At 34.3% G+C, this 17,525-nt stretch overlaps 1 protein-coding gene across 1 annotated transcript in view; it reads left to right on the top strand.

The window, feature by feature from the left end:
• The first annotated feature begins 1,315 nt into the window (after positions 1 to 1,315).
• LOC149420302 (ankyrin repeat domain-containing protein 13D) overlaps positions 1,316 to 17,525 on the top strand; it is a 32,273-nt gene continuing 16,063 nt past the window's right edge. The window contains exons 1-4 of the mRNA XM_089636587.1: positions 1,316 to 1,572; positions 10,040 to 10,175; positions 14,738 to 14,908; positions 15,468 to 15,611. Coding sequence (XP_089492713.1) covers positions 1,474 to 1,572; positions 10,040 to 10,175; positions 14,738 to 14,908; positions 15,468 to 15,611 — 550 coding nt within the window. The 5' untranslated portion in view covers positions 1,316 to 1,473. The remainder of the gene's footprint in view (positions 1,573 to 10,039; positions 10,176 to 14,737; positions 14,909 to 15,467; positions 15,612 to 17,525) is intronic.

The following is a 17,525-nucleotide window of genomic DNA, read 5'->3' as shown; positions in this document are numbered from 1 at the left end:
TGAAATTCATAGACGAAGACAAAGAAAATTTTCGTCACATATAATGAGTGATGGGCAACGAAAAAATTTTATATTCGAAATGTCCGATTCTCCTCAATTTAATCTCAACACTATGAACAAGTAAGTCAAATCGATTTTGAATGAAAGTCTGTATGGAAGATAATGGTATTACCCAGCAGTGCCCAAGTATTTTATTCCAATAGAGTCTTCCAAATATCAATAAGACTTTGATGTTATTTTTTTTCACGACAAATCTCACAACAAATCTCAAAAAAAAATTGTTTCGGAAATTATGTATGAGAATAAAAATTTTCGATTGTGGTCATCAATGATGGTCTTCAGGTACCAGGTCAGCGACCCAGCGTGGTTGATCTTACTTTTCGCAATTCCAGCATAGCCGCATCCTTGTTATGGAAGGTTTTGGATGACCCGAATGGAATGGAATGACCATTACCCCATTCTCATTGAATCTTCAAATATTCTTCGTTCCAAGAAGACTTTCACTTGCCGCAGTCGAAAACTCAAGTTCTTAACCGACAAGGCCAACTTGAATGATCATTCAAACCATACAAAGCTTACTGTGTAAAGACTACCATCTCCAACTACAGAAAATGTTGCGGAATGTTACGAATTGTTGGTATTTGCAGTTATTAAGGCTGCAAAAAATGTATCCCATTAAAACAATACATAACAAAGGGAAACCTCCCCCAGCTCCCGGTGGGATGTTGAATGCTCAGACGCAGTCGATGCGAGGAAAAAATATTTTATATAATATAGAACTAACACGAATCTGGAGAACTTCCAAAGTATAAACAGATTGAAACTAAGACGAAACGTCTTTCAAAAAACGAAAAACGGCAAGGCTGGAAATTTTTTTGCTCTTTGTTATCTCCCGAAGTTCCTTTTTCAGCAGTTGTACATGTAATGTAGGTACTTGTAAATACTACAAAATTTTATCCTACACTTACAAACATTCCACAATCACCTCAACTTGACACTGAAACACTCCTGTGTGGTGAAAAGCCACTAAAAAATCTCTTCCACTTTCAATGTATTAATAAAAAGATTTTTTTAAAAAGAGTCTGCCTATTACCACGTCCCACCTTTCTGTACCGAAAAAATATTTTTTTTGCAACGTTAAAGTGTCAAATTTGGGTTCTTGTTTCATAACTAGCACCGACTAGCACCAATCTTTAAAATCAGTATGTGTAGGTACCTAAATTAAAAATAGTAATATTATTTAGTTCCTGAGGTTGGTGTTCCGTCGAATGACAGCTCGCAGTTGGCAAAATCGTCTCTAATCATTTGTGAAGGCCAGTGAGGGCTGTCAAAATTGTCAACCGTCTAATGTTTTAGTATTCGAATGGAGGTGTTAATTGAAATGCTCCGTTCGTGCGTATTAATTATCAGATAATGAATAGTTATTGAGTAACTAGTATTTAAATTATTATTTCTGGTATAAGAAATGTCGTGATGGCTACCGTAGATCAGATCAAAATAGAGTTCCCTTTGCACTGGCTCGTGTGGAATAACTCCTATCAGGAACTACAAGAGGAAATAACCAAAAAAGTGGTAAGATTTAATCTTATAATCCTCAATTGCACATTTAATTACACCTTTGCACCAAGTTTCTTTCTCCCGCCCAGTGATAAAGACACCCTCCTTGATATCAGATTGTTTTTTATATTAACTACCTATTGTAATATGAGACGTATTGTGTATGCCTTAAATCAATATGTATAAATTTACATTATAAAAAACATGAAATCGCAAGTGAGGCTCCTTTGAGATTACTTACCTAAACAATTTGTGGTATACTTGTCACTTCTAATCTATGAAATGAAATGATTATAAATAAATGTTGACATGTAACTATAACATAAAATCTTATTTACTGAGCATGTTTAAATCTTAATATACTTATACTCATTTAGTGGTACTTTTGAGTCGGTTTTTTCTATTATTACATTCTTAACTAATTTTTTATTTTATTTAACTTATTAATATTATTTCCCTAACCGCCGCATTTTTAAACTCAGATTATGTTTCACTTAATTTCAATAATTACTACAAGAAATAACTATTTACATGCACAACATACATTATTGGGTATTTCGTTTGCGTTAGTTAAGTTATTTCTGCGTATTTAGATTTAAACGAAACTATCGAAGTGTCATTCCATACAAAAGATCGTCCGAAACGGCGGCAAAGGGATCGGTTTAAAAGGTGAATTTTGAATAAAAATATTATTATAATGCCTCTCTTTTTCCATCTATCTCGACGTAAATTATTGTTTCTTGTAGTAATTAAGTTGTAACAAAGTGTAATTTCCATAATATGTGCCTATTAAAAGTAATTTCCAAAATATGTGCCTATCAAAATTCCGGTGGTTAGTGAAATATTTACCATACCTTTTTTTCCGTTCCAAACTATGAAATACTTTTTCTTTTAATTTCTCTATGACAGTCGGAGTACACAATACTGAGATTAAATTTGACAAAAATACCAATGTGAAATGACTAAATAGCTATAAAAACACCTGCTAATTGTTGTCAATTTGATGATTTCAAATATCAATGGGAACAAAACGTTGCACAAACAGCAATGAATGGTACACTTGCAAAATGTTGATGAATTAATAAAAAGTAAATAAAATTTGTTAATGTATTATAATTCAAAGATGCAGTTATTCACACAGGAAACACAATTAAATAATAGATTATTAAAAAAATAATCAAACTAATTAAAAAAATAAATAAAGAAAAACTTGTATATGAAAATATGATGAACAGGAAATAAAATATATAGAAAACAGCGTCGTTCTTTTGTATGAGCGTAACTAAACAAATTCTAAGATAATACCCAGCGCCCCTGAGGTGATATCTCATAAAAGCGGCTCTATAAAAATTGTCCAATATTATTATTATTATTATTATTATCATATTCATAATTATTCTACTCACTTTTTTTGGTGGCTCTTTCTTTTGGAATTACGACTCCTTTCTTAGAAGTATATGATTTCTCATCATCTTTAAGTGTTTTTCTTTTAACATCCTTCCAATTTTTGTAAACGATCTATACTACCCGGCGACAAAAAAACACCACCCGGGTCCGTAATTTTTGTTTGATCCATCATTTTTCGTGGGTAAAATTTGAAATGCATCATTGTTCGACATTAGAGCAGTTTTAAGTCTTATTTAAAGTGATGAAAATTGCTGGTAATGTGACATTTTAAAACTAAAGCACATTCGTTACGATATGGATCATGATCGTTATGTTTATCATAACTCTCTTTTGCCCGAAGTGTGCAATTCGTCTTTGTTCGAACATCGTCTTCAATAACGTAGCTCTTTCTTGCTGTTGTATTTATTCATAAAATTTTGCCCTATTTTGCTTTTTCTTGTTTTTTTTTCTATTTATCTAGAAAAAAAAAGCTATAATTGAAAAGACTGTCAAAGTTGTTGCAAAAAAGCTGAATAAAATGCAGCCGTTTAGCGAGGTATGAGTGAAGTAAAAAAAATCCACAGCGAACCATTGTACTAATAATTAATCAATAGTAGTAAAAAAAACTATAAACCACACCACAAATCATTAAACTCCATGCTACCAGTGATAATTAAACGGTAGTAAAAATATCTCTAGAAAACCATACCATCAATAATTAAACAGAAGTTATAAATAGAATAAATGAATAATTTGATAACACCGTGCTACATAGATTTGTTCTGCTCTGTTGATCAACAGCCGGGTTTTAGCCACATCCAATTAATATAGTATCTAATTAGATCATTTTTGTACGCTAAGCTTACTGCTAATTAATATTATATTCTAAAGTACATAAGTAGGTATAACAGAATTTTTCCACTGAAGAGAAAAACAAATATAAAGTTTTTTTTTTTAAAGACGGACAAAAATTTCAAAGTTACGAATAGCGTGACAATATTTGAATTCCTCCAAGTCTATCATCATTATAAGCGGAAAATGTTGTTTGTGCAATGATGGAGGACCAGCAAACGATTGAACCCGCAATGCCTGGGCGGGAACTGTACAAACGGAAGAGTGTTGTGGGCATGTCTGTGCCCGACGTAAGATCAATTTTATCTTTGTGTGGAATTGATCAAAAATTTTTGAAATATCAAAATTCTTTCTTGAACACTTCAATTTCATTGGCCTCTTTGAAGTCTAGAAGTCGAAAGGTATTATGTGTTGGGGACATTTTTATTTCAAATCGTTATTATACTTAGCACTTCTACATATTTTCTGTTCAGTGTTTACTTCATTATTGGGTGTGTGAAACATGAATGATTTATACAAGCAATCAGTCAAGTGTTGTTCTTTGGGTAACCAAGTTTATCTGTGGTATTGACCAAGAAATAAAATCGTATTGATAACAATCTGTTGCTTAACATTTTTGGCTGACTTTATAGAAGGGTTCAGTGGAGAAATATGTTTTGTGGCTGAATGTCTCATTGAATTGATTACGCAAGTTTTTATAAAAGAGCCACAACTGCATTCCTTCAAAATTTGGAGCATGAAAATGGACTATGTCATATTGATGTACAATATTTGATTTTTAAATATTTTATAACCTAAAAAAACTAATAATAACAATGTTTCTTTACTTATATTTAAAAAATGCACATCAAATATGGGCTATGTGACTCTGAATACATTCTAGGAAAATCGATAAAAATTATTAAAAAAAAAAAAGAACCGTAAAATAACACTTGTGTTTATGGACAAAGTAAGAAAAATATATTTTATTCAATAAAAAAATATACTTCAAATATTTATTATTTTATACCAGACTAGCTGTACCCCGCCACGCGTTGCTGTGGCTCAGTCTGTCTGTGCAGATAGGAAAAAAAATAGCGGATGTTGCTTTTATGTCCAACAGATGGCGCTGTTTAAAAAAAAAAGCATGTTTGTCCAACAGATTATGCTGTTTTTCAAAAAAGCATGTTTTTACCTGACACAGGCGACATCTATATAATATAGGTATATAATAACACACACGTATTCGAATGCATTGTTGTGTCAAAATTTCTGTGAAAGTCCTATTCAAGTTCTGATATTATATCATTATAGGCTAGTTGCTTGACACAACTGAAATAATAACAGAACTAGAAAATATCTTTCACAGAACTCACAAATTAACGTTGAAATTTGAAGAATTGTTCAAATTCTCCGAAACAACCTGTCCTTACATTTTTATTTATTTAATTATAAATAGTATATTGTACATATGCATTTTATTGCGATTTTCTCACATGGTTCATATTCCATATACAGTTTTCGTCACATTTTCACGTCCATTTTTAATACCAGCTGCCAAAATATTTAATTTAAAATTAATCAAATTTTTGCCATTCTTTTTCGTATTTCAGGAAAGTTTAAAAAAATATTTTTAAGGTCCATAGCGCATGGTGAAAAGTGGTGTTATTTTGTAACAAAAGTTATGTTATGTTTTCTTTATGGTATTTTTCGACTAAAAGTAACTTTTCTTTTTAAATCTGTAAAGAATGATAGTTAACGGAGTTTTCGACATTGTTAGCTGTGTTTCATTTTATTAGTTTGTCAAAAACGTAGACAAGGAAATATTTAGAACGTATGAGATCAGTTTCTTTTTTACGTACCAGAATATCACATGAAAAATACAAAAATTGGCGCTATTTATCTGATAATCGCGAATTTTGCGTTATTTGCATAAATTGATAAATTCGAATTTCTCGAAAAGAAACTCGCATTATCCGAAAATTTACCTATTACCTTTTACTAGATGTAAAAACATATTAGAAATGAAATAATTTAGTCAGTAATATTTGTTATTGAATTTTGACTGCAATATTTTTATTATACCCCAGAGAATCAATCAGTGGTTTAAAGCAACAAAGGAAACTTAAAAATAATTCAGTATATTCATTTATATATTCAGAACTTTAAAATACGAAACAAGGTTCACCTATACCACTGCAACCCACATCTATGCATAGTAGCGCCCCAGCATTGGTTTCTACCTACACGCCAAATGCATAACTTTCATTAGCTCCACCGCTTTGACACAGTTTTGTTTCTATTATCTATGATTGTGATATACATTTGTGCGATTACTCGCAGCTGATACTTTAGATTCCTATTGCTATTTGGGTTGGTAATTGAGGTAAGTCCTATCTGAAAAGAGAATCAACATGAGTTGTAAGGTTTCCTGAGCACACACGTGACATTAGGGTAGAAATGTTTGGAACTTCCCACCTAAACAACACATAATCTTGTACATTTCACATTATGGTCTACATATTATATTGTCTAAAGTACACAGATAACAGTGGCGTGCATTGATTTTTGACCAAAGATAGGCCGTGGGTAGTTTATCAAATTTGGGAAAGATTTGTACATTGAGCATTGGAAAATTACCATTTTATTATCACCTTCTGCTGATTGTTGTGGCCAACTGTATAAACGAGCATACAAGTTCCATACCAAATTAACCCATTGGCCTCCGAATTGTTTAGCTAAAAAATTGTCCTTCACATCCGAATTAATTTTGTACCAAAGTTTTAAATCTGCAGTGGTGTACTAAATCTTACATAACTTTTAAACTAAACATGCAAACGAAACAATTTTTTTAAATTTACTTGTGCATTGAATGAAGGTATGTAAAAAATATATGCAGTTTTAAAAAAAATAATAATAATATGATTAAACGAGGATATAAAAATATTTTTTTTATAAAAACCAATTTTTTTTTCATTTTTTTATAATTGGATTAAGAAAAGTTTTACATTAATCATACTTATTACCATAATATATATTTTTTCAATTTGGGCTGATGTTAGCTGCCCACCACGCATTTTACGAACAAGCTTGTCAATTCCCGAACCACACGCCATTTTGAAAAAATTCAATGATGCTGAAATATAACAAAATTTCAATCGTAAATATCAGTAAAAAACTGTACCCACGGAGTCCTGCCAATTACTACGAAATAAATGCTTGATTATCTACAGAGCGATTGGCATTTAAAATTTTAAACACAGATGTCAATAATGTATCCCTTTTTCGTTTTTAAGCCGACAGACATCAGACCCGCCGGGATGGCGTCGTTTGATTTTAAGACACATCGCCGTACACACGCCGGGACGGCGTCGTTTGAGGCCAATGGGTTAACAACGATTGGTGTTTTTTTAAGGTAGATGCAGCTTCTCAGCCTATATGGATTGCACACCACTGATGGATAGTGAGAATATAGCTTCTATTTCAGCTTTTGTAGAGTAAAGGGGGAGTGGGAGGAAATGGGGGAACTTCCCCCCCCCACCCGCTCTGTAATCTTTTAGGACTCCTTGGAGGGGCTTCCCGGTACTTCACCCTGGATTAAACGTAAAGAATTTCACTAAAATGCCCAGTTCTGAAACTTCTCATATGATTGTAAATGTACACGATAATACCTGCACATGAGGAGTTTTCACGCCTGGAGCCTCGGTCACACTGAGCAAATTCGATGCTGCTATTTGAATAGTAATATATTTTGAAATAGCTTCCTGTGACAAGGTATTCGCTGCGAGTAAATCAATTAGCATAGGTGCGATTCGATTGAAAGATATTCAATTCGACTTTTATTCGCTACTACCTTCGCAGTTTCAGTAGCTCCGTGTGACTGTTTCCTTGAAAAAAGTGGGGATCACTCGCTAAGTCCAAGGTAGCAGCATAAAAATCGCACTGTGTGACTAAGGCTTAAGAAACCCTTTTACGCCTGTAACTTTCAGGGTTATCATGGAGATGTGCGTAGAGTCCCGTCACGGTGGACGCGTTTTCAAGGCTCCTGTGTGTTTACTCATTTTAAGTGGTTTTCCTTAACAGAATGTTGAAGAGTGTTCAACATAGTGCTTACCTTCTCACATTGCGAATTGTGCATACTTTATCGTTTAGCCGCAATTTTCAATAGCTCAAATTTTTTTAACCGATAAAATTTGGAAAATTAAGCAATGAACAAAGAAACTACCAACACAGCCGAATTGTATACACAGCAAGTGTTAAGGGCCATTAGTTTGGAAATTTATGGGTCCTCTTCAACCGAGCTGTATTCCAAGGATAAAGAGATAAGAATTTTTTTTTTTGGTATTTTTGTTGTTCTTTCAGATGATTTGTATACACATCAAATATATCACTAGACGACCCCATATTCAAATAGTTCATGCCTGTTTCGGCGCGGTTTGTTCCGACATAATGTTTTTCATTCTTTTTCCTAAATCGCTTTGTCTGGGATGGTTTGCGCATGTGGAGCGTATGGCTGAGGAGGGGAGTGCAAGAAGAGTGTGCAACCTGGTAGGTAGTGGAAGCGGTATTTGGGGAGAAATGGCATGATCAGTTGCATCGGTGCTTGAGTCAGGGTATGAGGAGCTGCTAGAATGTGAAAAAAGCCATGATACGATGTGTGAATGAGGGTGAGGAGGGGTGTGAGTGGTGCGACGGTCGGTCTCATGCGTGCCAAGAAGACACAAGAAGAGCCAGAATAACCTAGGAATGCTAAAAAAGGATGAGAAGAGCCAAGACGAATCAATAGGAGCCAAGAAGGGGCGAGAAGATGCAAGAAGATTCGAGGCGAACCAAGAAGAACCAAGAATAGGAAATACAATGCTAGAAGTACCAGGGCGCACCAATAAGAGTCAAAAAGAGCCAAAAAGAGAGAACAAGAGCCAAGAAAAAGAGCTACGAATAGACCAGAAGATCCAAAAAGAGTAAAAAAGAACCAAAAAGAGCCAAGAGGAAAAAAAGGAGAAACAAGGACCGGCAAGAACCATGAAGAGCGAGAAGGTGCAAGAAGAGCCATGAAAGGGTGAGAAGGCGCAAGAAGAGTCAAGAAGAGCCAAGACGATCCAAGAAGAGTCAAGAAGGGCCAATAAGAGACAAGAAAAGCCAAGGAGAAACTAGAAGAGACAAGAAGGGACAAAAAGATACAAGAAGAGACAAGACGAGCCAAGAAGGGTCGAGAAGATGCAACAAGAGGCATGAAGAGCCAAGAAGACTCGGTAAGAGACAAGACAAGCCTAGAAGAAACAAGATAAACCTAGAAGTAACAAGATAAACCTAGAAGTATCGAGAAGTTGCAATAAGAAGCAAGAAGAGACGAAAAGCGACAGCGAGAAGTAAGAAGATTCAAGAAGGGCTAAGAAGAGATAAGACTAGCCAATAAGAGGCGATAAGTTTCTAGAAGAGGCAATAAGTGGACAAGAAGAGGCAATAAGTGGGCAAGAAGAGCCAAAAAGAGACTAGAAGAGACAAGGAGGGGCGGTAAGACTTAAGAATATGTAGAAGAAACAAGACAAGTCAAGCGGGGTGAGAAGATGCAAAAATATGCAAGAAGAACCAAGGCGACCCAAGAAGAGGCGAGAAAAACCAAGAGAAACTATAAGAAACAAAAAGAGATAAGAAGAGGCAAGATGAACCAGCAAGAACCAAAAAAAGTCAAGAAAAAGTAATAAAAGGCAAGAAGAAAGAAGACATAAAGAAGAAAAAATAACGCTCAGTCAATTCTTTTATTCCTGCCCATCCTAAATTCCAATATTGGCTTTCGCTGGTCAATTAAATGCCTGTATGCTGGTCGATTAAACTCCAACTTCCTTCCAATCCTCAGAGCATGTGTTTCAAGTCCTATCAAATCAGTGCCCCCTGGTGTACCAGTCGCATCGGGACAGGAGTGCTCCTGGCTGGGGTGGTACAATCGTATTGTATGTAACTTCCAGGGTTATCATTGAGTGTTTGGCGATGTAACGTGGGTTCACAATGCGGCTCTTCCCTAGGTAGCTGAGCCTTCTTCCCGTCAAGGACAGACATTGACACACGAATGAATCAGTGCTTCTTCATTCTCTTCACATTTCCCTACAGTTATTGGTTCGTTCCACTAACTCTAGTTGCTAAGAGAACTTTAAAAGAATATTGTGGAATTTACTACTCTTTCCCCTCCTTCCTTTGAATGTGCTTGTGGAGGTCAATGAAAAGCTTTTAGTAAGAAACTAACCTTAATTATTTTGTGTGTTTTCAGCATGATGTGGAGAGACTGGATCCTCGGGGGCGCACGCCTCTTGTGCTGGCCATCACGCTGGGACACGTGGAGGCCACGCGCATTCTGCTAGCCGGGGGCGCCAACGTCAACTGCGAGAATAGAGAAGGCTGGTCAGGTAAGTTCCTAGCGAGTTACAGTTAGATATTGGATTATTTATTTATTCATCTGTTTATGCCCGTTAAAAAGGCTTTTACATGGTTTTTACTATATATTCATAAACAGTGCAGTAGATTAGATAAAATATTGTACAAGAATAATAAGGTATATAGTATGAAGTAATATAAAAGTATCAATACAATTAATTCATTCCCTAAAAAACACTTCTTCTGCCGGAGCTTCTGGGATAACAACCAAGATGAAAACGCTTAGAACAACTAATAAACCTTATCATCACTCAGGGACACTGAAACAAGGTTTTGTTATTCCTATACATATAACAGGTAACAAGACAGATATAAGCAATTACAGACTATTGACTACTGACCAGTTTATCTAAAGTATCTGAAAAAGTTATCTGTGTAATTATTTTATTTTCTTCTCAACGACTGAGATGTTGTTTTTTGTGAAGTGAAAATGCAGAAGAGAATGACCTGGCGTTACAAGGCGTTTTATTAATCTCAGCCTGTTGGAGGGAGAAAAACGACAACCTGCCATCTGTCCTTAAAAATACAAACTATCTGAATCACAACCAAACTCAGGTTCAACGTCTGGTTTGGGTCTTTACTTAATTTTAACATTATCAATGCACAGTTGGTCAAATTTCTTGTGAGCCATAAACTGGTCTCAGAAAATCAATACGAGTTTTAAGATAACAAGATTACCTCAGACGATATTACCGCTGTTACTGATTTTATTGCTAAAATCTCCATAAAAGCAACAAATGTATTTCAATCTTCTTAGACCCTTCTAAAGCCTTTGATACAATATCCCACTGTAAATGAATAAATAAACATGAAAAAAATCAGTATTATGGACAACGAACATAACTTATTTAAAAGCTACCTAAATGGACGCAAGCAACAAGTTAAAATAAATAACATACTTAGTAACCAGCGCTCAACTAACTATGGTATACCACAAGGAAGCGTATTGGGACCATCTTTGTTCCTGTTGTATATTAACGACCTATGCAACATTAATATTCAGGGGAAATTTGTTAGTTTTGCCAATGACACTGTCCTACTGTTTGAAGCTTACACGTGGCTAGCTGCTTTCAAAAAAGCTGAAATGAATATAAACATTGTAAAAAAAAGTGGTTGGATAGAAATACCCTCACACCGAAAACGGAGAAATGAATGCTGTCAGTGCCCTGACATTGAGCGCACTACTCAGATGAAGTACCTCGGCATCACCATTGATCAATACCTAAAATGGAATCTCCACACTCAATTAATTACAAACAAAATAAGAAAAACCATGCACTTTTCCGAAACAACACAAAACTTTCTCGACTTACAACACTTGAAAATGATCTACTTTGCTGTCTGTCAATCTATCATTGAGTATGGAATCATTGTATGGGGAGATGGCACTTCATCTGCATTAGACCCAATCACAAAAGCACAGAAAACCACAATCAATATAATCCTTAGGCTACCTCTAATTACAGACTCCAACTTAATCTTTAATATTATGAATGTGTTTGACGTTCGTCAGATATACCCAAAAACTATCCTCAAGCATATATATACAAACATACATAAATACTACATACATAAAAAATGACAAAGATTTACTCCAAATTCCTGTAATGCATACTACTTTCGGTCAAAGAAATTTTAGGTACATCTGCAACAAGATTGTACAATACTCCACTCCACTTCCAGAGAACATAAAAAAATGTGATACTCAAACGAATTTAAAAAAGAACCTTATAATTTGGATAAAAAGTAATAAAGCCTTTACCGGTGCCCTCACCCAAATTCGAAATTATTGATCCAATAAAACTACTGAGCGATTATATTATAATAAGGTGAAGGTATATACATACTATTTATTAGAGGCAGGTTATGAGAATAAAACTACTGAGCGATTATATTATAATAAGGTGTAGGTATATAAATACTATTTATTAGAGGCAGGTTATGAGAAACCTCAACTTTATCTATTTCTTAACATGTATTCTAGTTATAGATGCAAATTTCTTAACCCTTTACAACCGGCTTCACACGAGAGTGAGTTTGTGTTTGAAGACAGAAAATAAATTTGTTTTTGTGAACGGAACCGGTGTCGATTGAACGTGCGGGAGCTGCTTATTTAGGGTACTTTCAAGCGCACATGTTTCAACCAGTAAGTCGCCCAGCCCTATGAGATCATAACTAAGAGCTTTAACAATGTGTCCCATCACAATTTTAAAATTTTTTGCCGGTTGCAAAGGGTTAAATAAAGATATTATTATATTAATTTGAAGCCTTCAGCCATTGAACCAAAACTTTTTTGCCCATTGAGAGTTAAACAGTATCACCAATTAAATTAGCTTGAATAGATGAGAGAAACCGCATTAAAGTCAGCTGATATGTAATATTGATGAACTAATTATATCAACAACATCGGAGTGTATGTTTCCCAAATTTTTAATTCATCTCATAGGAAATATGATTTAAGATTTTCACGGCCAAAAGTATTTTTGCTATTTGTTTTTGGGGTATTATGCCGTGTTGCGCTAACTCCTTCTTTAGCCAACGTTTCGGACAGCATTGCAGTGTCCATCATCAGGGCAGATGTGTTAACACATCTGCCCTGATGATGGACACTGCAATGCTGTCCGAAACGTTGGCTAAAGAAGGAGTTAGCGCAACACGGCATAATACCCCAAAAACAAATAGCAAAAACATCTCATAGGAGTATATTATTGCGATGAGTTGTTACAATAATATGGTAGGTATTGTCTTGTTACTATCCTGCCAGGAACATGCATAAATAAACCACTCACTAGATCGATATCTTCTAGCTTTTTGTATGAAACAAATTGGTCCTCTATTTAACCATAGATATGCCAATATATAGACATTACAATTCTCATTCGGAGCCTACTTATTAGCCTAAAATAATTTTAAATTAAAAATGTTTGAAATGTCAAAATATTGCTAAGCATTTTTATTTCAGCAAGACAATACACTATAGATACAGGTTAAATCATTAATGGATAAGGTAGAACGATGGAATTTTACCTAGCATGATATAATCACGATCTAGTACGGCCTCCAGTTTATTCCATAGACTTTCAGAGTTTTTCATTGGTGCATAAAGTTAGGCAACAATATGACATCACAATATTCACGGTTCCAATTTTCTATCGGAGTTATACCCCTTGGGAACATGGAACGAAATTGAATATAGCAATTCAGGGGTATTCAACATTGAATTAATAATTTTAAACAAACGCATTAAATCGTAAATAATTCTTCGCTCCGATAATTTGTTTATTTATTTTGTAAGAAACAAACAGCTTTTATATAATATACAATGATAGATATAAATATACAAGTTAACTGAAATCAAGCCATAGAAGTTTCTTATGTTAAAGTTCATTAGAAATGAAGTTTTAGTATCTTAAAATTAATTTGGTGTTAAAGGAAGGGGAGAGGAAGAGGAAAATAGGAAGAGGATAGGAGATGCTGTCGATACATTCCATACTCTCATATTAATAATCGATCGTACGCATTACTTCATATCGATATTTCTTTGGGTTATTACCAAAAATGTCAATGCTGTAAAATTTTGTATGATATTGTGCACATATACGAGGAATTGGGGAATTTTTTCGAATGTTTGTTCTGCACGAGGGTAGATAAAATAAATCAGATTGTCGGGTTGATCTAGACGGAATATGAAGATTTATTAAATTGGTAAGTTCTGGTGAGTCCAGACCATTATTAAAGATTTTAAATAATAAGATTTGATCAAAAATTAGATGTTGTGTTTGGAGGGAGTTAAAATTATGAAATTTAATGAATTCGGTATAATTTGAGAAGTGTAAGTTTAGTTTATAATTTATGTGTTTAAAAATTTTTTTTTGAATTCTTTCTATTCTTTCGATATGGGCTTGGTATAAAGGAGTCCAGATCGGTGTACAGTGTTCCAGGTGCGGGCAACATTAAATTTATACAAATTTAATGAATAAAGTATGTAGCTGTAATCTAGGCATTCTCTAGGAATACCTACTTTAAACTTATCTAAACGTATCTTACGTGTAACAAAAATTCCAAAAAAATGCATTAAAAATGAGAAAAAACAAATAATAAGTTTGCCAATAATATTAACATTTAGCTTCTATGAATTTGCATCATAGTATGAAAGAGAGGCCATGAGAGAGCAGGAAGAAAGAACTAAAAGAGTGAGAATGACTTTTCTTCATCATCTGTTACATACTCTCCGCCATCCCAATTCATAATATAATTACATAATGTTACGAAGTCATTACAATTATTTTTAACGCTAGTAAATTGCCAGACTTAAAATAAGGTAAAGGAAGCGCCATTGCACAGATCTATACAAATTAACTACCCTTTTGAGTTCTGGGAGTTTACTAGCGTTGATAAAGTTTGTCTATTCGTTACCCGGCTTGAGCATGTTGTGACGCAACGCCAAAGTATTAAAATAGACTAATTATGCATTTTTGCAATATCCATGTTTGTAAATATGTAGTTATAATACCATAGTTGTTTGATATTCCAGTGGTCCAAGAAGCTGTCTCCTCGGGGGACCCCGAGCTGGTGGCCCTGGTGGTGGGCCGGAGGGACTCGGAGCGCCAGCGGGCTCGTGCCCTGGCAGTGCCCCTTCTCCTGTCAAGATTGCACTCCGCCCCTGACTTCTACGTGGAAATGAAATGGGAATTTACAAGTTGGAGTGAGTAATATCCACAGAGATTTCAAAAAATATATTTCCTCAACCTGATCTACTGTCACATATGTTTCGGCGGTGATCTCCATATGCTGATGTCACAAAATATGTGATTATGAAGTTTCACTAAAGCACATACGTTGTGTTACAATACGTCGCATGATGAGGTAGATTGTGTTGAAAAGGCCTGCCTTATTAATTAATTAATTAGTATGGATTAGTTGCATTTTGCTTGTTATAACCTCTCCCTCAGAAAGAGAGATTACAACAGAGCTCTCGGTAGCAGGATCATAATGAAATTAACAAACAACATAACAAAACTAATCTTGACAAACTGCTCATATTATTGTTTTTTCCGATGCTGAAATCCATTACCCTTTGTACTAGAAACTCGATTTGAGTATATATTATTATATACAGGCAGTTGGTGCGCTATGCCCAAATAAAATAAGACATAGGATAAATGCAAAGCTGCATGCTCATGTTTTTTTTAATAAACAAACCTAATAAACAAACAGACGAAATCTGATCTATTTTCAATCCATCTTATTCTATTGATTTTCAGTGCCTTTGGTATCACGAATGTGTCCGCACGACACCTACAGGGTGTTCAAGAGAGGAGCCAATGTGCGGATAGACACCACCTTGCTTGGCTTCGAGGATTCTCAGTGGCAGAGAGGAAATAGGACATACATCTTCAAGGGGCAAGGTATAAAAAGTTTCCACGATAAAACAGAACAGTCACAAAATAGAAAATTGAAGAAAAAAAAAAAACAACAAACCTAATCTAACCTAACCCCACCTCACCTAATGTACGTTTATGTTCTCTTTTTGTCACTGTTCTTTTTTTTCTGGTTACCGTATATAATATAGATATCCATAAATTTTCTTCCCATCGATATGAAACTCCGTTTTTTCTGGTTACCGTATATAATATAGGTACCCATAGGCTTTGATATGATAGGATCATGATACTCAGTTTTGAAAGAATACTTCACATTGTGATCCTTTATTATTTTTATGCTTTTTGTTTCATCCCCAGTATTATCTAATTGAGACACTTAACATGTTTTCATGTATATCCTTTTCTGTATTTATATTTGTGTTACTATTTCTCTTAGTATGTAGTAGTACATTTCTAAAAATCTATGTTAACAGTGGCTTAATGACAAATTTCTAGATCCCAAGGCAAGACAAGTCCCATTGGTTCACAACGAATGTCAATACTAGTAGTAAACATTGTAAATGTATTTTTTACTAAACTTCTATTCATAGGACATAGACGATTGCTGCGTCTAGACAATTTTAGATATTTTACACCTAGCCAATAAAATATTCACCCAGTCAAGGAATTGAGTATCAGCTATTCACAATCCGACCAAAACTAGATCTTTTTCATTTAAGAAAAATAAACAAATAGAAAATGTTGAATAGTGTTTCAAAATGAATGAATATTTAAAAAAACCAAAAATAATTTAATTTACAATAATTTATGATGGTTAATATGGCTTGTTTAAAGAACAAATAAGTTATTACGAAAATAGAATCAGCTGGCGCACGGCGCACCGAGGGTAATGATCTTTGGAAAGTCATGATTTTTCTCAATATTTAATACTTTCCCATCTGCGTTACATAATATGATAGCTAGTAGTATAATGTTTGTGATTTAATCTGATTATTTCTTGTGACTCACCGACGACGAAGACACATGTTTTTTTCCATATTTTGTGAATTTTAGGGGGAAGTGTCAATGTCTGACATTAGCGGCAGCATTGGTCTAATAGGATTAACTTGTGTTGAGTAGGCTTTACATTAATGTGATACAAAATCACACAAGGGCATCCTTTTGTTTCTTCAAAATTCACGGCGCCTCTAAAACACTAATACCCCGACTTATGTACGATGCCTCGACTTGCACAATCCGTACTTTCATTGTTTCATACTCACTTAATACCTCAATTTATTCTTTCTTTCATTGATTTGTACTTACCCCAATTCGTATTTCAGTCAGCTCAATAATTTACATTACAGTTCTAGAAATTGATCACAAAAGACAAAGTGATTGTTCTTATTTCAAAAGTTGATTCGAAAGTTTGCCTAGATGATCCATTCTCAACACTTAGGACGGGTTGTTTCGGAGAATTTGAACAATTCATCAAATTTCAACGTTCATTTTCAAGTTCTGTTTTTATTTCAGTTTTGTCAGGCAACTAGCCTACAATGATATAATAACAGAACTTGAATAGGACTTTCACAGAACCCGAAAATGAACGTTGAAATTTGATGAATTGTTCAAATTCTCCGAAATAACCCGTCCTAAATAATTCTTAATACTTCAGACCTCTAACTGACCTACTGGCGTATTGACCGTTATATTTCTTGAGGAAGCAGTCAGAAATTTTGACAATTTGTGTATTTCCACTTCTCAATAAAATCCAAATAAACGGAATATTTATGAATATATCCGAAAATCAAAAACTGTTTTTGAATGGTGATAAAATACGTTTTCAAATTTTATTAGTAGAAATAAACATAAATTTTTTTTAAATGTTATAATATTTAATCCAATAATAAAATTTTTTTAAAAATGGATGGTCTTACGCTTTTTCGTCTAAACACTGAA

The sequence above is a fragment of the Hesperophylax consimilis genome, chromosome 10 (assembly GCF_061612785.1).
Source record: "Hesperophylax consimilis isolate HC1 chromosome 10, BYU_Hcon_1.0, whole genome shotgun sequence".
NCBI classification, from domain to species: domain Eukaryota; kingdom Metazoa; phylum Arthropoda; class Insecta; order Trichoptera; family Limnephilidae; genus Hesperophylax; species Hesperophylax consimilis.
Note: the sequence above shows the minus strand (reverse complement) of the source record. Positions and strands in the feature narration are given on the sequence as shown.